Consider the following 20,366-nt stretch of genomic DNA (forward strand, 5'->3'; position numbering starts at 1 on the left):
CGCGAGACTTCCTGTTGTAGTCGGATGATGCAGAGACACCGCGTTCAGTACAAACACATCACGGTGAGTAAAATTCACTTATATTACCTAATTATCTGTCAGATTGTCCTGGCCGCGCAGTTGCTTGCTTATTCGTGTCATTATGAGTAAAAGTTTAGTCTGACTCATCATGTCAGTTAGCAGAGATAACATTTTGTTTCTAAATTTAGCTGGTAACTTCACGCAAGAAGCGATTTTATCACTGTGTGTTTCAGATAATTAAATATAAAGACGGTGTGTTGAAGCATTTTGCGGCATTTTATTGCTAGAATCATAGGGAGGAACTTGACAAAGAGGTGCAGTAAGCATGTGCCAGGTTTTTGACGATATGGGTATCCGATCTGATTGACCAAAGGACTATTTTTCTCAATTAATTTAATCTTAACTACATTTAAACTACAAAGCTAGGCCTTCATAATACACTAAGAGCAGATTCTGTATAAAGCAAGTTTGTGATGTGCGGGATCTGTATTCATTTTGTGATAATGCATTAAAAAAATGTGCAGCTTTGGGGGTGAGAGGGAAAAGGGGATGAAAACCTTCACTTGTAACAGTCATAATCACAGCAGGGCCGAGCGCAAATCGTGACACCGCACCTCGTACTGGCACTTCCGGTGGCAGGTCTGACACCTGCCACAAGTGCCACTGCGTTCGGCTGACTTCGGCTGACCTCGGCACCTCTTACTGGCACTTCCGCTGACACCTGCCACAAGTGCCACTGCTTTCGGGACTAGCTGCCAGAGTTGCCACTGCGTTCGGCTGACTTCGGCTGACCTCGGCACCTCTTACTGGCACTTCCGGTGACACCTGCCACAAGTGCCACTGCTTTCGGGACTAGCTGCCAGAGTTGCCACTGCGTTCGGCTGACTTCGGCTGACCTCGGCACCTCTTACTGGCACTTCCGGTGACACCTGCCATTAGTGCCACTGTTTTCGGGTCTAGCTCTCAGTGTTGCTACTGACTTAGGCAAATGGACTACATATCCCATGATGCTTTATTACTAGTAGAAGAAGAACTTAAACACAGACGAAGAAGACAGAATTTAATAATTTTTTTTTCGCATAAATACTTATGTTAGCTGAATTCCTACACGTTTATTATATCATGTATGATTCGTTCATCCTATTTATTCACTAAAGTTCATCTGAATAATCCAGCCGACTCCTTCCGTCTTTGAATTAATCAAATACACAGAAGGTATCAGGGATGCCATTGGTTTCGGCACCTTTGTAACAGCTGAGTCTCGCCTCCACTAGAGCTGCTGTTAGATGTCCAGGATGTTTCAGAGCTGTCACAACTGTTTCCGATGTTTTGGGGGATGGCAATGACAGTTTTTTGAAAACGTGTTACTTATAATGCGTGTTTATAAAAAAAATTCAATGGTAATTGTATATTTATCCATTTAACACTTTGAATATTTTTGACTGAGTTTAATTCAATCAAGATGGCCAATTGAATATACTATAAAGTGTCACTATTACAGTGGAACCTGTCACTATGTTCAAAGACACATCTGGTTAATCACACATCACTGATAGTTAATAGGACTTTTTACTTAATCAAAATGACATTCAACCCTTGCCCATGTTTATATCGCAGAACAGTGGCTGACATAGTGCAACAGGAAGCCAAATGTTGCAACTGGATAATAGTAATAATAATCAGACTCTGTATAACGTATATTGTAGAAATTAATAAAGTTTGAAAAATAAATTTAAGCTTAATGATCATAATTTCTCATGGAGGAATAATAAGTTATTTGATCCTGATGTAGTAAATTCACACGTTGACTAAACATGAATTTTACAGTAGACTTCAAATTGCTGTTTAAAGTATTTACATACAATGGCTAATAAATATTGACAAATCAATTACTATGCATATACTTTGTGACATAAACTTGAAAAAATGTTGAAACATATCTGCCAAATAAAATAATATGTAAACAGCACAATTTTCTTTGAAAAAATCATTTGCATCTTAAGTATAAACTAAAGTAATTTTTATTTCCAAAAATATGTAACATTCTTGTTCTTAATGCTGCTTAAGATTCACACATTGTCAAATTTTTTGAGGTGTAAATAATTTGTGTTTTGACTTATCAATATTCAATATTGGTGTAAAAAAATTGAAGTTGTTTTAACTTGAAAGTGAAAATCCTCCTGCTGCCTTGAAAATGCTGTTGAAATGCATTTTTTAGCTCAGATTTTAGTCATTCTCTCATCTTTGAATAAGAAAACTTTGAAGACAATGAACCGAACCAGAAAAAAACACAGAGAAGCAACCTTCATTTATGCCACACAAATCTGTAATAAACTTGACAAATAATGAAAAATAGCGGGGATTAAATGTAATAAATAAAAACAAGTAATAACTATTTAAAAATGATTAACTGGCATTTTTGGAAAATTATGATAACATGTTTCTTTTTTTTAAAAATGCATTATCTTAACAAAAAACACTGAAAGTTATAGTGGCTGCCTGGTCTATTAGATAATAGACCAGGCAGCCACTATAACTTATGACATCCTGTGCACTGTCATGGAACCAGGCTGAACATAATGTCACTCTGGAATTGTCAATATCTCATGTTGCCACTGTCAGAAATGTTAACTAATAAGTCAATATTAGTGAACTTACCCGGTTTAATAATCAATAGCATTATATTAAGGTCATTGTATGAAAATAATTATAATCCGGAACTGACAGGAGCTTGTCAGCACTGACATACCATGGCAACCGAGTGTCAGTTGTAGTGGTAGGTACCTACTGGTAGCTATTATCACCTGTTGCAGAAGAGGTCCCATCTGAAAGCGCAGGAGTTGTCTTTCTCTGTTTAAGTCTGAACACCGGCTGTATATTTAAATATGTATGAGAATTATGTTGTAATTAAGATATATTTTATTTCTATTTGTTTGATCTAAAGTTATTCATATGCTACATTCTGTCTGAAACAGATAGAGAATGAGGTTAGCAGCCTGTGGCACCCATGGCCACCTTACTTGTGTCACCTTACCCAGTGGTAAGGTGGCACAAGTGGCACCTTACCCAGAAGCCCGTGGCACAAGTGACAGCTTATGGCAACTGTCAACATGTTTTCACTGAGGCTGTTTATTGGAAACTGAAATTTGAGACTGTATAAAAAATAGACCAGGGCATATTTGCTTTTTTTAAGGGAACAGAATACTTAACAAGAAATGCAATACTTTGTGCCAGATCCACCATTATTTTCATTAATTATAAATTCATTCATATTAATTCTGACACAGAAGCTGTCACCAAAGAATATTATATTTCTATTCTATTGTTTTCCCCACTAAGCATATTTAAATATGCTGAAGTATGTATAATACAATTAAAAATACTTTAAAAATACAACTGTTTATAAATATGGCTGCATGTATAAGGTTTCCAGTAACAAAACAGCGTGTTATGAAAGATTAAATGTTCAAATACGTCATTGTGCCTGTTAAACATATAACGCTGAGTGGAGCGGTCGAACGCTATAAGATGGCCGCCCTAAATCTCGTGAGCAAAAATAGGCGAGAGGGGTCCGTGAGGCGTGGGAGGTGCCAGTATGAGGTCGTGGCAACCCTTGGAAGGTGCCGAAGTCAGCCGAAGTCAGCCGAACGCAGTGGCAACACTGACAGCTAGACCCGAAAACAGTGACACTAATGGCAGGTGTCAGAGGAAGTGCCAGTAAGAGGTGCCGAGGTCAGCCGAAGTCAGCCGAAGTCACCCGAACACAGTGGCAACTCTGGCAGCTAGTCCCGAAAGCAGTGGCACTTGTGGCAGGTGTCAGCGGAAGTGCCAGTAAGAGGTGCCGAGGTCAGCCGAAGTCAGCCGAACGCAGCGGCAGCACTGGCAGCTAATCCCGAACGCAGTGGCACTTGTGGCAGGTGTCAGACCTGCCACCGGAAGTGCCAGTACGAGGTGCCGAGGTCAGCCGAAGTCAGCCGAACGCAGTGGCAACTCTGGCAGCTAGTCCCGAAGGCAGTGGCACTTGTGGCAGGTGTCAGCGGAAGTGCCAGTAAGAGGTGCCGAGGTCAGCCGAAGTCAGCCGAACGCAGTGGCACTTGTGGCAGGTGTCAGACCTGCCACCGGAAGTGCCAGTACGAGGTGCGGTGTCACGATTTGCGCCTGCTGTCTCTCCATAATCAGCTGATCTTATTCTCAAATGCATTTTAAGATCTGTCACTCCACCAGCAATCAAAAAACAAAATTTTTGCCTAGCCATTCTTTTGCTAGATTCTTGTACATTTCATTCATATCCTCACCTGTATGACTCATTCACTGCTTTCAGTTGAAGCACACAAGTGGCTTGTTGCTAACGCTAACAAACGCCATATCCATACGGGCATGAGATTCTGTGGGTCTTGCTGTTCATGCTTCACACATTAAAGCTCTCCCACTGACTCTCTTTACAGATCCCGTCATTTTGTTTTTATTTTGTTGCAGATTGTGGGGATTGCTGCATCACCAAAATGCCTGAGACTAGATGTTATGCACAAGGATTTTACTATAGGGTGAAAGCCCTGGTTCTCAGTATGGTGGCACATAAAAACCTTCTGATTGGACAGTGCGTTGTGGTTTCTCATGTTTGTTAAGTTAAACTATTCAATCTTGGTCTTGTGCTACACCTCCAAGCTCTGTTCTGCCTTTTGTGTTCCTCAGATTTTAAGTCATCAGTTATTATTAGCAAAATTGTGTTTTGACATTTAGAGTTAATAATATGTGTTGACATTTTGAAATAGTCATGTATTCAAGTGCTAATTAGATGCCTCATACGCTTTCACTCTATTACATCTCAGTGGATGACATGACTCTGCTTTAGCAGTCTTGTTTGTTTGTTTTGCTGTTTTGCAGGTACCACACAGTATGCATTTGCCGATTGAAGCTCCCACCTGCAGGTGATCTTCTCCACCTAATCAGCTTCCTCCTTCCGTCACCATGCCCACTGAACAACAGACCACTTCTCTACCCCAACCCAGCCCAGAGTGCTTTTCCTGGGACTATCGCCTTCAGCTCATCAGCCTTGGCTTTGGGTTCTACACGGCTGTATTTCTCCTCTCTCATCTCCTGTCACTAGCTCTGTGCTACACTTACAATGCTCTCCCAGCCAAAGAGAAGGTCTTCTGGAACCTGGCAGCCACTCGGGCAGCGTTTGGCATTCAGAGCTCTGTGGCAGGACTCCGGGCTCTGACTGAGGAGTCCGCGTTAAGCAAAGACAAAGTGATTGGCCAGGAAGACTGGTCATGGTTTCATGTCCTCACAGCTACCGGCTTTTTTGTGTTTGAGAATGTGGCACTACATTCATCTAGTGTCGTATTCCGGTCATTCGACTTGCCCTTGGCCACACACCATTTCTTCGCCCTGTCAGGATTTGCAGGTGCTGTGGTGTTTGATTCTCAAGGACACTTCCTGGCAATGGTTACTCTCCTCCTGGAGATGAGCACACCTTTTACCTGCATCTCCTGGATGCTGCTGAAGGTAAGAGCTTCATTGTTTTCTCTGTGTAAAGTCAGAGTACACATCACAAAAGATTTCTTTACTCAAGCCATATGAACTTATTGTTTATGCAAGGGTGAGTATGAGATTCTCATGGTTCAACTACATTGAGCTATGGTGTTTTAAAAAGTAAAATTCTTGCAACCAACAGGGGATAGTGTAAATATTTGTATATATATATATGAAACTATAAAGGATGAAATAAAAAATAATGAATGACTTCGTAGGTGTGTTTGTATAATTATAAACTACCCTGCCTTAGATAGCAGTTGCGGCACAAATGTCAGCAGCTGCAGAATCGGTAATGGCAACTTGTCTAGTGAAACACCATGTCATGATACTTCCACCCCAAAATTTAAAATGAGTTTTGCTGCTATGTGATTTTATTTAAAACTGAAAAGGAAAATATTTTGTTATTGGTAAGTTGTCATGCAAAGACTTATCTGAAAGTTTGTTTCGGATATTTAACCACTTATATACACAGGTATAATAACTTGATATTAGGCGAGTAGCTTCCATCCAGCTGCTGCAGTGGTTTTCCAAATACAGTTTTAAAGCCAGCTGCCCGTCAGTACACAGAAACGTTAGGGGAAGGGCTGTGCCGTTTTCCTGTCACAACTGGAAAAAGCTCAGGTCAACTTGACACTTTCTCACATCTCTCCAAAGATTTTTAAAAAGTAAATGTTCCGTTTACTCTTTAAGACCTCAGTCTTGAAAACGGTCTCTGACTCACGCCAACTACATATTAAATGTTTTTTTTTTGTTTTTCTTATCACATGGTTGGTTGCTGTTCCTTTGTCACCTAATTTTAAAACGTCTCGTTCTGTCACTGTGTTTCAGTTCTCATTCGGCCTTCAGGGACATGTGATTCTTAAACAGATAAAGTTCAGTGTTGTTTAAAAAAGGAAGTTCTGTACTTGGTGTCGTTGCCCAAACCTTTCTGTTCCTTTTCATAGCATGTTAACATGCAATGCATATTCATGTATAAATGGTTGTTTCCTTTCTCCTCATGTGAAAGGCTGGCTGGGCTCGCACTCTGTTCTGGAGAGCCAACCAGTGGGTGATGATCCACATGTTCCACTGCCGAATGGTGCTCACTTATTACATGTGGTGGGTGACTCTGACCCACTGGGAGAGGATGAACACCCACGTGGCGCTGTCCCAAAGGCTGATCTTCTTCTCTGGACTCGCTCTGCTCACATTCATCATCAACCCCATCTGGACGCACAAGAAGACCATGCAGCTGCTAAACCCTGTGGACTGGAACTTTGGGAACAAGCTGGCACCGGTTAATGACATTGCAGAGAATCAGTCTGGGGTTTCTAGAAAACCCCATAAAAACTGAAAAGCATTTACAAGATCCCAATCTGTCGAACTTGCACTGCTTTTGTATTCCACTTCTGATAATTTATGTTTTAGATTAACACTTTTAAGAGTATGAAAAGCAATTTGGTTATATATGGTCGTGTGATCTAATCATGCTGCGTGTCGCAACAGTCTTCCATCATGTTGTTTTCCATAGATTTGTCTCAGTTTACTATTTTTTTAATCTTATTTCGGGTAGAAAAGGGTGTATTTTTAAATCAGTTTTGTAGAAGATATCCAATACTCTCTGGGGAAAAAAATACAAATAAGATGTTTCCTCGAGCTCTGCAGCTGTCACACACGTACAGCAGAGTTTTTGTTTAATTTGAGGAAACTGACTTACTTGTTGGATCCATTAAAACCTAAATGGACAAATTAGTTTGCAGTCGTCTTGGAGTGCAAGTCTTCCCACCTCAGTGCAGCAGAGATTTGTCAGTGCACACAAAAAGCTTTTCTTCTTTATCAATGGAAGAAAGCACTGGAATTGTTGCCGTCACAAAGGCCTTACTGTCTGAAATGGAGATGCAGTGTGACAAAAGTGAAACAACGATGACAACAGAACAAGCAAGTTATATTGAAACCAAGATGTATTTTTTTTAAATGCTAAGAAATGGACTTTAGGCTGCAGAAGACGGGTATATCCAAAACTAACATTATTGCATATTTGCTTAGACTTGCTGCCTTATATTGGGTGTTTGCATAATGTGCATCTGTCAAGGGTTTTTTTTTTTTAATCTGTGCTACAAACATTTGCTATGTTTTTTTTGTTTGTTTTTTTTATGTAAAAATTAAGACTTGATCTGAAAATGTCCTCAAAATGCCATATCAACATTTAAAGGGGCAGTATTAAGTTATTTTGTTTGTTTGTTTTTTCCAGTTGTACATGTTATAATGTCATTCCCTCATCAAAAATATACCTAGAATGTTGCTTTGATTCTTCACTCATTTGCGAAAAAACGCTTTGTTTCACCAAGTGCTGCCTTTTCCACACAACTTCTCCTCAAGCTTTTGCCTCACAGAACTTTTCTCTCCTGCGACTTCCCCACTCAGTTCCTTCAGACTAGCAGCAGCAGCAATTAGCAAACACCTGGTGAAACCATGCATCTGCCGAGGTCTATGTATGAAACACTTGACAGTGCAATGCTCCTAAGAATAATGTCATGACTCGCTGAAATCGGAGTCTCGGAAAGAGCAGGAGCTTCTTAAAGAGACCGAAGCCCAATTTCAAGACATTAGATTGTAAAGTCAAATTACTTTTAAGTCATGTTTGATACAGCATTGTATAACAAATGAAGGAAACAGTTATTTCATTGTGCTATAAAATATCAATATATCTCTGGAAAATGCATAATACTGCCCCTTTATATGCCAAAATCATGGTCATTATAGACTATATGTAATTGCCTTTTTCAATTATATCAATATACACTGGAATAAGAAATTCTAGCAGATATTGATTATTCTGTTCTGGATTGAATGTGTTTTGATTCATGTCAAAACACAATGTTGATTTGGTCTAGATAGTTTCAACTGGAAACACAGGATCTTGTGTCTGTGTGGTGTATGAATATGACTTTCAAAATAAAAAAAGATTTCTGATATGAAGCATATTTCTTTTTTCTTTTTACTTGAGTGGAGGTTTGTTTTGCTATTGAGCTACTGTAGGGATAACGCTAATGGGATGAGTAATTGCCTACCTATCCAGACATTTTAGGCTTGAGTCCTGCTTCCTCCTGCCTCATCCTGCTGCATACCTGGGCAAGTCCTTTGACTCCAAGTTACCTACCGATCTGCATTTCTGTTTTTGAATGTGTTCATTTGTGAGTGCTGTTGGATCACAACACTAGATGGCACCGTTGGAGTTACTTTACCCTGCTGCTCATTTTCCAAACATTCCCTTTAACAGTCGTATGTGTGTGAGTATATCAATACAATTTTCAACGAAAAGTAATGTGTTAGAATTCAAAAAGTGAATCTGGTTCAACTTATAAATGTACTAAATTCACTATTAATTTTCAAGCATTTCTTTCTGTTAGTAATGACTACATGGGTTATGTCTAATGAAAACCCAGAAATAGATTTCTTAGAAAAATATAAAAATACATAAGACCATTAAAAAAAGACTTTTAGTATGAAAATGTTGACCTACTGAAAAATATGTCCACATACTGTACACAGACACAAAACATTTTGCTGAGGCTCCTTGTGTTTGAACTACTGTAGTTACTGTAGCTATGCAGCATGACGTGATGGCAACGTATGGGTCTGCTGAGGTGTTGTGGAAGCCCATGTTGCTTTAGCCTTCATCTCATACTGTCTCTCATCTTAATTTTAATAGGTAGTGGCATTTTAGCAGTGTGGGTAGGTCCTTATGGAAAATCAAATCAGCATTTCCATAAAATGTGATCATCAGAAATAAATCAAGTTTTCGATTAATCCATTCAGATTAACCCAGTGTGTTGCTAAATTTCACATTTAATGCATTATGTGCATGAAGCACTCAAAACAATAGGACTCTTCGTTTATCAAAAGTAGGCCTATCGAAGGCCTATCAAAAGCTATCTGATTATCCTTTGTTCATATTTAAAATAAAAACAAAATCAAACACAAAAGTTATGCAAGTTGTTCAGGACTTTACATCTTTTTTCGTCTGAGAAATCTGAAGTCAAGTGGGAAGTTTTCTACCCGCTGATTCGTCCTACAGGAAAGAGCCTTGGAATGTTGATTGAAGTCACGTCAAGCCAATCACAGCTCGTCACACATCAGTCGTCCACCAATCGGCTGTTGACTGGAGGTAGAGAGGTTTCATGGATAGAATAATCTGCTAACATCGGGAAGAGCCGAAAAGAGGGTTGAAAAGTGGATGTGTTGATGCGAGACAAGTTGTTTTACAGCCAGAAATGTGTTCAGCTTAAAACGTTTCTGTAGTGTCGTGGAGCTATACGGGAATTGGATTATGGGAAGGCAATAAAATGGTGAGTTGGAGGCATTTTTCTAACTTTATGAGAAAGTTTAAGAACTCTTTTGTCGTACTTGTTAAGTATCAGTTAACATTAGGCTGAAAAAGGCATACAAATTGATATTTTGCGTGTAATACTAACCCCGTTTTTCAAGTGTTAAACAGAATTGTGAAATGAAGGTAACGTGGCGTCTTATTTAACAGTGATGTTGCCAACTCTGTAAGCCACCAATATAGCATGCATTATAATTTAAACTCTCTTTGCCATACACATTCTTTAATTAGCTGGTCCTAAACAAGCAGCCTTAGGAATGTATGTTTTACTCAGAACAACATCAGTTGCGTTTGGTATTTGTTTAACATAGAACAGATGGACGTTTACTACCACTTTGATTTTCTACAAATCACTTGTCACTTGTTTGTTTATGCAAAAACTATCTCTTGAGTGTTCAGTAAGTAGCTTGTCCTGTTTTAAACTACAGAATGAGGGCAGTTTTTATTCCTAATAATATAGTAGTGAATATATATAAAAAAAAATCACATGGACCTTAAACTAGCAGTTTCCCTGAGATGCAGCTCAGCTACAAATTCAAGTAGTCATGCATGGCATTCCTCAGTCAGGGAGCACTGCACAGATTTGGTCAACTGGAAGTTCACTCTAAACAAGTTGTAAAACCGTGGCTTAAGGTAATTTTTTTCCCTTAGTCACAAGTTTTCAGCTGTTGTAAGCTGTCTGAAGATGGTTTAAATATAAATATCTCTTTGGTTTTGTTGTGCAATGTGTGGTGTCTTGCATGTAAAGCTTATTCTGCCAGGACAATGCTGACTTGGTAGTTGGTGGGAGTCACACTCTCATGCTGGTATACAAAACTCCACATGGGTGATTTGTTTAACAAATAGGCAGGGCGACCCTGCTGCAATGCTTTCTTTAATGACACCTGAAAAAAGCTGCTGGCAGTGCAATCTGAAAGCTAAATTTAACGTGCTTGCATGAAAGTGCTTCTTCTGTTGTACAGGTGCATCACATTGAATTAGAATATCATCAGAAAGTTAATTTGTTGCATTTACTAAATTCAAAAAGTGAATCTAAAACTTGATAATGGTTCATTAAATGGTTCATTAAACACAGTAATATATTTGAAATGCTTAATGTTAATTTTGATGATTTTGGCTTGTAGCTGATGGAAAAAAATGTTGCATAAGAACGATCAAAAAAGGCATTTTTAACATATCAGTCTCATTTTGCCATGTACTGTAAAGTATATGCATTAAATAATTGTTTGAACGGTACATTAGGGACCGTTCCACTCATTCGCCTTATTTGGGCTGGTCTCTGTCATCTTTCTCTTGACAACGCTGCATAGATTCTCAATGGGGTTTGGATTAGTTAAATTGGCAGGCATGTCATTTAGAACAAGACAGCTTTAGTCTGTATTCTGAACATAGGTACATGTGTGTGTTGTCTTTCCAAGAAGTGACTCCAACCCTATCCCCGTCCTTGTGAATCTCACCCAAACAGCTGAATGAACTTTGCTCCTTAATTCTCTCAACGATGCAGTCATCTCTGTAGCTTGTGTACCTTTTTGTGCAGGATGTTTTCCTTCCACCTAACTTTCCTTCAGTAGATTGGGTTACAGATTTGTATGACTAGTAAGCTTCTTAATGATTGTGCAAGATGAGACATAACATTTTTTTGTAAAGCTTTTTTTTTTTTTTTTAATAATCTCATGTAATGCTCCAAATTTCTGTGAAAACTGAATTTTGGATCTTCATTAGCCATAAACCATGATATAATATAATCAAACATAATATAAGTAAAAGCTGCAGGATGTGTGTCCTTAGCTGCTGTTATAGTTTGTAAAAATAGATGCTTTTTCTTGGAAAAATAACAGTTTTGAGAAATGTTCAAATTCTTCACTGTTATGAGGCAACAACTCTACTTGGCAGTAACAACTCATGCTTTTTGTTTTCCATGGCAAAAGCTGGAGGATGCCAGAGTTCTCATCAGTTCGGAGGCGTGCCATTCATTTTTAGAAAGTCCACCATGTAGTAACTGTCCAACTCATCATCCAGTCAATGATCCACTCAGATAAAACGGGGATTAGAAAAATATTTATTCAGCAGCTGGGAAAGAGAACTCCTGGCTCTTCTGCAGGTGCATGTGAGAAATCACACAGTAGATGCTTGTTTAACAGCTGGGAACATGCTTATATTTAGAATCAGAATGAACCCAAGAACATGACCGTTAAATATGGTAGGCATTGTAAATCACAGCCTGCCATACCCTTGTTTTTAGCTCCTTATATTTTCACCAATCCAGTCTTGGCTTTCTCCACTCTTCCAGAATCAGGATTTGGACTTCAAGTATGGTAATGTGTCGAATTCCTGCTTTCCCATCAAAATCCGTTCACCTTCAGCTAGGCAACAAAAGCTCTTTGGATCTGCTCCACACACACTCTAGTGTTCTTCTGGTGACATGTTGGGTTCTAAATGCTTTCGTGTGGCTTGCTGGATGGGTGGAGACCAGTTAGAAATGACAGCCAAGACTGTACAGTGTATGCTGGTTTTACAGCACAGCCCTTCTCTTCAGTTCCTCACAGTGTTTTTTCTGTTATTAAAGCAAGCTGTAACCAACTTAACAATGACATTTATTACACTGATTTTAAAACAGGAACGATGTGGCACAACTGTAATAACTTCATACATGTGGTTATATGACATTGTGAAGTGATCAGTGTCTGGTAGATTAGTATAGTCCGCAGTCGGTTCAGAAGCAGAGTTTCTGTGTTTGTTGGGCTGCTGAATGCAGACATACTCTCACATGTTTGATCGATCTTGCATGCTAAATCAAATAAGCTTCCCTCTGGGCCTCATTATTTAAAACTATGTCTCCATAATCTACTACCTTATCTATTTTGTCCAACTTCCCAGCAGTCAAAATTCTTCAAAATGTCAGCTATCTTGTGCCTGCTTGTAAAACTTCCTCCACCCAATTTGAGGTCAGAAAGGGTGGTGCAATCAGCTGCGTTTTGGAGGCTGTACCACCCAGATGCTGGTGTGATTTTTGAGGTTAGCTCCAGATGGGATGAAGGGAAGGGACAAGACTTCTTCCTGGATCACTGTTTGAAGAAACTGTCTTCTAAAAACTGTCAGTGGGTTTGAGAGGTGATTTTGAGCCCATCTTTGACCCCCAAAAAAGCCAATCCAACTCATATGAAATAACAGCCCATGCCCCATACTGCAACTCTACCTAAATGGTGTCTGAGTCGAAGTGGAGATCAGTACTGATCTAGCCATGGGCCAACCCGTCTAGTCTGTAAAGGGACACTACTATTTCATCCATAAAACTTTTGAAAAATTTGTCTTTGGATATTTCTTGGCTCAGTTTCGATACTTCAGCATATGTATCTTGTTCAGTGGTGGTTGGTTTTCAGCCTTCCTTACCTTGGCCAATGTCTCTGACCTCTGAACATTTTGTACTTCTAGGTAGTCCATATTGCAGTTCTGCAACATGATGGAACCGGAAGATAATTGGTTCCTGGTAGCTTCTCGCTTCATTCTTCTCAAATTCTTGGCAGCTATTTTTTTTTCTTTTCTCAACAAGTTTCTTACAACCCTGTTGACTGTACAACAAAACATTGATAGTTTTATGTTCACAACCCAACATTTAGCAATTTCAAGAGACCTGTGACTTTTCAAAGTCGGTTAAATATCTGTTTTGCTAAAGAAAAGAAGCTGCCAAAAATATGCACACCTTGATAGGGTGTTGACCTGCTAAAAGCCATAAGCTCTGTCATTACAGACAGACACATCACCTGCTATGCTTAAATCCATTAAGTATTCAAGCTTATCCAGCTTGGAGTTTATAAAAACGCTGATCTGGTCAAAATACTCACGTACCTAGTAATTGTACAGACATTGTTCATTACTGTACTGTTTAAAGCCTTCGTTAGCCTGGGTTTTTCTTTATTGGCCATGGCATGATTACTGTAATCCCGGCAGGAAGGTAAACTGCCAAATAAAACGTTTACCTAAAGACAGCAGACACAGCGGACAACAAGCACCACCCTGTCCTCCGGGCTTTTGATGATGACTCTTAGCTCATATGAGGAATTCCACTTTTCAATAAGTGGACTCTTGAAAACTCCACAGCAGAAACAAAATCTCTTACTAAGTTAAGAGGGCTGGATGTTGAAGCGTATCTCACATCAACATAACTAGACTGATGTTTGCTCTGTGGCTTCTCAAATTTTTGTTCTAAACATCCAGAAGTCTTAAGAAACTGGTAGTGCACCCCTCATTTGTCAGTGGGTGAAAGGAGGCATCAGTCCCTACTGTAAAATGTGATGTTTTCTCAATTTAATAAATTTATCAAAACTGAAAACTTCTACTTTAAAACATTGGTTTTAAAAGAGGCTTGGGGATCTGATTAGTATGTCTCCCTGGTAAGGTGTTCCAGGCATGTCCCACCAGGAGGAGACCCAGTGGAAAACCCATGACATGCAGGAGGGACTATGTTTCTGGACTGGCATGGGGACACCTTTTGATTCCCCGGCAGGAGCTGAATTGGTTGGGGAGAGGGATGTCTGAGTCTTTCTGCACATCATCAGTTCCTTCATATTTTCTATGCAACTAACTTCATATCGAACTTTATTTCCTGGACCACTGTAGGGAGCTGGAATACCACCTACGGTATTTCAGCCACAGAATGAATAATTTTCAAGTTTTGTTGTTGCAAACGTTGTTATAATATTTTCTTTTCTTTGAAGTTATCTGATGAAGTACTGATGTGTACATTTTTAGCTCCTCCTGCATCAATAAAATAGGCACACAAAAAGCAATTTTACTTCAACATTAGGGATTATGTTTAAAAGTGTTGTTTACCTGCCGTTTGTTCTTTAACATAGTGGAGATATTAGGACTCAGGTGAACAAATTGTGTGCATTTCACCAGCAGTCTAGATGACTGTTTTCCTGTCTGCATAACACAGCTCAGCTGCAGAGCTTGTAATGACATGCTCAGCTGAGCCTGTCATCAACCATGGTGAGGACTTTAGCTTTCTGCTCTTACTCTCACATTCACTGTGTTACAATGTCTTTCTTATAAACACTCTGCTGGAGAGGAGAGTGATGAAGAAATAATCTTCACTCTGGTTTGTAGCTCGTTCTTATTTAGCTGTTGCACGTGTCTTGCACTGTTTGCTGTGCTACTGCCGCTGCAGTAGCTAGGAATGCTTTCTTTGAGCTGATCCTTCCCACAGGATGAGACGGGTGGTAGTTTGGTGCTCAGGTCACAACATGACACATGCTTTGAAAGATGTAATTTACCAATATGGCTTTGGGTTTTCTTTGTGAATAAAAGAAGAAATAATTGAGAGGAGGACCAAAAAAAGGTAAACATGGTAAGAATATTGAGCACAATCCCAGAACATTTGCATAGAAAGTTTGTTTTAATTCATTTTCCTTTGTGTATCCTCCCTTACTTCCTTCCCTTGCTTTCCTAAATCCCAGTGGATCCGAGGGGAAAGGTGATTCACACTCTAAAGCTCCCAGCTGTTAGTTTTGACTCCAAACCTCTGTCATGTAGCTACCTGTTTCTTTCTCGCATATCACCTTTCCTGTGTTCTGCAATAGACGGATCCCTCCCCAGCCATAATGCACAGCATTATGGCTCCTCCTGCTTGTCCTTGTGGACCCCTCTCTGTATTGCACAGGCCCAAATCACCTCAGGCGATGCACATTCGATCTATCTCTGCTAGCATTAGCATCATCTGTTAGTTGCACTGTTTTCAGCAGACACTGGCTCTGTGTGTTCATATCCTCTTCTCTGGCAGTGAGCCACGCAGAGGACAAAAAGGCTGAAGATTTCCCGTTATTCATAGACAAAACAATCTTTGAGTCTCAGAATGAGATGTCGTTCTCGTCCCACATACTCTTAAGTAAATTTATCTTAGAAATAGACTGACTGTGAACCTGTGTTGTGTCTTGCTTTATAGGAATTGTGCAGATGTACCATATGGGCTATACAAACTACAACAATAGCTGCTTTATGCTATATTATGATATCATGATTTTGTCATGTCTTCGTGGGTATGTTAGGCATGTTCCATCAGAAAGACATTAACAGAAACTATTCTTGAGATGTACATCGGCAGATGAAGCTTTTCTTGCACAAGCGTGCTGTTATTTACACGAGTCTAAATTTGTGTTTCAGATGAACTCGATGTGTGACATTTTTTATTGTTTTCTTTTTTTGTAAAGATTTTGAAGTCGGGTTTTTTTTAAAGTTGTCCTGGGGAGTTATGTTATACAATTCTGGTCCTTATTTGTTGTATTTTATTATTTAATCAATCATCAAAGAATTCATGAGTTTTTCCTGTGACAAATTCATTTCTCCTCAGCAACAGAGCTTTGCCTTCTGTAACATTTGACCTTTCTGTTTAGGAATGTCTGCTGGCATAGTTAAAGACCAGCTTTGTGGTGTTTGTGGAGCTTGTCCAGGAGAAGAGAATCAACCATGGACGTGGATGAGTTTCCTCCCCCACCTCCTGAAAGTAAAGTCAACAAACCCCTCACACACGTACAACATCTACATGGGGCAGTTTGTGAAGCATGACGGGGCAATGGCAGCAGCAAAGGCCAGTTAGCTCAGTTAGTTAGAGCGTGGTGCTAATAACGCCAAGGTCGCTGTATGGCCCAAATGTTTTGAATACCATCTTGACAGGCAGATTAGTATGCATTTACACATTGACTAAAAATGCTCTTACTTAGTGTGAGTAATTATCCTCCTTCTTTACCCTGTGCAGTTAAAAAAACACACATGTGCTGTCACCTATTTCCAGTTGGTGCTCTTAGTCTGAGACGGTCAGTCATTGAATGAATTAATCTCTGTACGTATGAAAATAAAAGTAATTTGTAGTTTTAGTTGCTGGATAATAGTTGATGTGTATATTTATTTGTTAAACTGAATTGCGAAAAATGCTGAACAAAAGCATTTATATCAGAGTAAAAATTAGCTGATACCTTACAAGAGGAGAGATATCATTAAATAAATCTGTTTCATTTACATCTTGCATCTTTAGGTAGTAAACTGCAATATTTGATCAATGATTTCCTGAAACCTAAACTGGTTTTAGGAAACCGGTTGATGAAAAACTGTAAAAGATATCAAAAAGCTGAATCAATAACATAATAACTCGGCAGTGTTGATGCCTTCATTCACTCAAAAAAAAGCAACCTCAGCCAAACGTCTTTGGAAAATGCTTAACTTCATTATTTTTCTGAAAGCTTTTAAAAGGTATGTTTTTATACATTTTAATAATGTCATGGTTTTATTGTTTTGTTTTTTGTTTTTTTTTGTAACCAAAATTGCAGCTGGGACATGCATTGAAGATTAATTTGGACTAAAACTTTTAAATTGACTGTTATTTGGTATGTAGTTAACACTTGTTCCAGTACAAATAAATTGAATCCAGTCTAATTAAGAGATGATCTCCGGGTGAAATGAATAATACTAGGAAGTAGCAACAATTATTTATTTTTCAGGCTAAATCAATGTAGTTTTCAAAACTACACAAAGTTATCTTATTTTTAATTAATTGTGTTTGGACTGAGACAACATTGAACAAATCCAAACATTTTTTTTTTTTTTTACATTTGTTGTTGAATTCCGATTAAAATTATAAACCTTGACACCACTGCAAATGTGTTAGTCCTGTAGAATTATAGGCTAGCAGCTGTAGATCCTGGCATTGACAGTTATTTTTTGGAGGGTTGGTGAAGCTGGACAGTATGAGTAAACAACAGATTCCTCTCTGTCGCTGTGAAGTGTGTGGGCAGTAGTACGAAAGTAATAAGGAGGCTAAAATGTGCTGAATACCAGACAATGTGTCTCAGTCAGTACAAGGCTGAATACTGCTGCAGAAGCACACAAGCATAGATGCACACACACTCTCCCTCTCTCTGTCTCTCTCTCTCTCTCTTGCACACACACATTCTCTGGGGATGGAGACAGAAAAAATGCTTCGTCTCCAGCTGGCCAGTCACTTGCTTTGTTGCCAGGGGGATGCAGGAACGGGTCGTAACCCGGTGACTCATTTCAACAGATCATTATATAGCACAGTGGAGATAAGTACTGAGAACAGAATTCATGCTGCTGCTATGAATTGACAATGGAAACCTCTTCAAGGCATTTACATGCATAGTTCAGTTACTTTTGTTTAGCAAAGAAAAAAAAAGTAAAAACCCAAAAACGCCTTAAGTCAAAATGCATGTTTGTGCTGTTTCTTGTATATACATAATACTACAAGATCAACATCCAGCATAATCTATAATTAAGCTGCATGCCATTTCATCCATACAGTCACCCATCAATCATCTCTTTCACAAACAAGGGGCTTTTTTTTTTTACCTCCAACACCCAAAGCCTAAAGGATGTTGTGCTTTTTCAGGAAGGAAAATATTGACTGTTCAAAATTACATGTTATACAGTGAATATTTAATTTAGCTTAAAACCATTAATTGGTCATTTCTTCCTTAGTATCTGAAGAGAGACTGTTCCCTAATGCACAGGATTTAGCCAACCCCTTTAGCTACTTTATAAATTACCCAGCAGATCAGATACAGAGAATACAAGATGCTGTAAAACACTAGATTATTTCATTCTCCTAGGCTGCTGTTTTGTCACTTAGATCTAAATGCCATCTCCTTTCACAAAGGCAGCTGAATGGAGAAGGTATCTGGAATATTTGATTTTTGTTTTTAAATGTTAACGCTTTAAAACAATCAGCAATAAACCTTTTAAATCCAAACCGTTTTAGAAGTCTGAATGTCCAGAAGGAAATCGGGCACACTGTTGGAAGTGGTAGCATCAGTATTGAGCCCATTGTCCCGTCGTCCCAGCCTAGTGGAGAGTTATCCGTGCTTTATCAGTGCAACTCACACAGCTCATTATTCACAGATTTGGAAAAGAACTGATAGCATCTCAGTTTCCAGGTTTCCACCATGCCCCTTTTCTCTTTATTGCACCGTAGTAAGTAGATATGGGGTCACAGTGCTGACCTGAAACATTAGTCACAGTATTTTCTCACATACACACGGAGAGGTGGAGCAGCTACCTGTCAGAGCCTGAGGGAGTGGTGTTTGTGATTTAGAGCTTTGGGGGTTGCTTTCAGGAACTTCAAAGTTGTGGTAGTGTTTTTTTGTTTGTTTGTTTTTTTTTCCGCTTGAGGTTTATTTTCAGTTAAGATTCATTAGATAACTGCACATGCAAGACACAACAGGTGGATCTATGAAAGTGAAAATGGTAATTCATTTTGTATAAAGGGCAACCTTGACCTTTACATATTTACAGTCTCCATAGATTAGGAAGTAACATAGCCTCAAGTTAAAATGCCAAAACCCAGGATTAAACCAGTCTAACACTCTCCCGACTGAGGTATTTAAGCACACCCATTCAGGTGACACCACACTGAATGTGACACCACATGAACTGGGAATGCTCTGTTTACTTTGGGGACAGAGTCAGGATATTGGCTATGGGGTTTTGATAAGACTGTAGCCTGAAGCTTAATACAGTCAAGCTGTTCGAATGATGAATATGCTCCTAGGAATCTGTGGTATCTATCAGCAGCAAAGTGGAAGACAAAATTATCTGAAGTAACCAAGACAAAGAGAGGGGTTTCTTTAGATAAAATGGTGTTTATACGACGATGAATACAAACTCCATTCATCTTTCGTTTCCCGATATTTTTTTTTTTTTTTTTATCACACCAATTTCATGTTGATTTTATGAAAGGTGAGCAGATGAGCTTGGTTTAAAGACAAGCTTGTGCTTTCCTCATCCGTTTACAGCCTGTGTAATGTTTTTACTAACAGCACACGTGTTTATTATTGCATAAGAAATAATGTGCAAACTCAGACTACACAGCTCACCAAGGGGAGTAACGGCTTTCTTTCACTTCTGGCCCAGTTGCGGAGTGGACACTGGGAAGATATTTCATGTTTCCTTCCTGTCTCCTGCCAAGCCAGTGCTTTTTTGAGGGCTGCAGTAACTGAATTTTGTTGTTTTAGCATGCACTCGATGTAATAAGAAAAAGCAACTGATGCTTTTCAAACTCGAAGTAAAACATTTTCACTTTCCAATAAGTTCAGCTTGGTCGCGTTGCCATTTATACAGCTGATTATTACAGCTGTGTAAATGGAATACTGTTGTATTAGCTTTTGGATTTGTACTAATTGAAAATACCTGGTGAAGATATTCACTTTTTATAACCTTCCAACATAAATTAACTATAAAATCCTGAACTCTCCCTTTAATCAAAGGTCTGCCTTGGACACAAGCCCACACAACCTAAAAATAAAGGATCCTATATATATTTTTTTTTTTGTTGTTGTTTTTTTTTTACTTTCTTATGGTGGTGTCATATCAGTATTTATTTAGTTTTTTGGATAAGTTTCAGAAATGCAGAACTTAATTGAAATAGACGACTGAAGAA

General features: G+C 38.9%; 2 protein-coding genes across 4 annotated transcripts in view; both read left to right on the plus strand.

The window, feature by feature from the left end:
* On the plus strand, window positions 1-8,517 carry cln8 (CLN8 transmembrane ER and ERGIC protein). Of its 2 annotated transcripts, XM_088002577.1 has the most exons (4): window positions 27-63; window positions 4,498-4,618; window positions 4,906-5,529; window positions 6,566-8,517. In XM_088002577.1, exons 3-4 carry the CDS (start codon window positions 4,990-4,992, stop codon window positions 6,890-6,892), a joined length of 867 nt encoding a protein of 288 aa, XP_087858703.1. In that variant the 5' UTR covers window positions 27-63; window positions 4,498-4,618; window positions 4,906-4,989; the 3' UTR covers window positions 6,893-8,517. The 2 variants fall into 2 exon arrangements, with proteins under 2 accessions (XP_014868770.2, XP_087858703.1); XM_015013284.2 differs by lacking the exon at window positions 4,498-4,618 and having other exon boundaries at window positions 1-63.
* Window positions 8,518-9,685: 1,168 nt separating this feature from the next.
* Window positions 9,686-20,366, plus strand: part of arhgef10 (Rho guanine nucleotide exchange factor 10) — a 49,227-nt gene continuing 38,546 nt past the window's right edge. For both annotated transcript variants that reach the window (XM_015013293.2, XM_015013301.2), the window contains exons 1-2: window positions 9,686-9,887; window positions 16,315-16,424. In XM_015013293.2, the coding sequence (XP_014868779.2) occupies window positions 16,388-16,424 (37 nt within the window). In that variant the 5' untranslated portion in view covers window positions 9,686-9,887; window positions 16,315-16,387. The remainder of the gene's footprint in view (window positions 9,888-16,314; window positions 16,425-20,366) is intronic.

The sequence above is a fragment of the Poecilia mexicana genome, unplaced genomic scaffold (genome assembly GCF_051168715.1).
Source record: "Poecilia mexicana isolate PSO_F unplaced genomic scaffold, ASM5116871v1 scaffold_22, whole genome shotgun sequence".
NCBI lineage: Eukaryota > Metazoa > Chordata > Actinopteri > Cyprinodontiformes > Poeciliidae > Poecilia > Poecilia mexicana.

Excerpts from the sequence above, each read along its gene's own strand:
- cln8 (XM_015013284.2), top strand. The coding sequence starts at position 4,990 with ATGCCCACTGAACAACAGACCACTTCTCTACCCCAACCCAGCCCAGAG. Across the intron at positions 5,530-6,565 it reads TCTCCTGGATGCTGCTGAAG|GCTGGCTGGGCTCGCACTCT; the intron begins GTAAGAGCTTCA and ends CTCATGTGAAAG.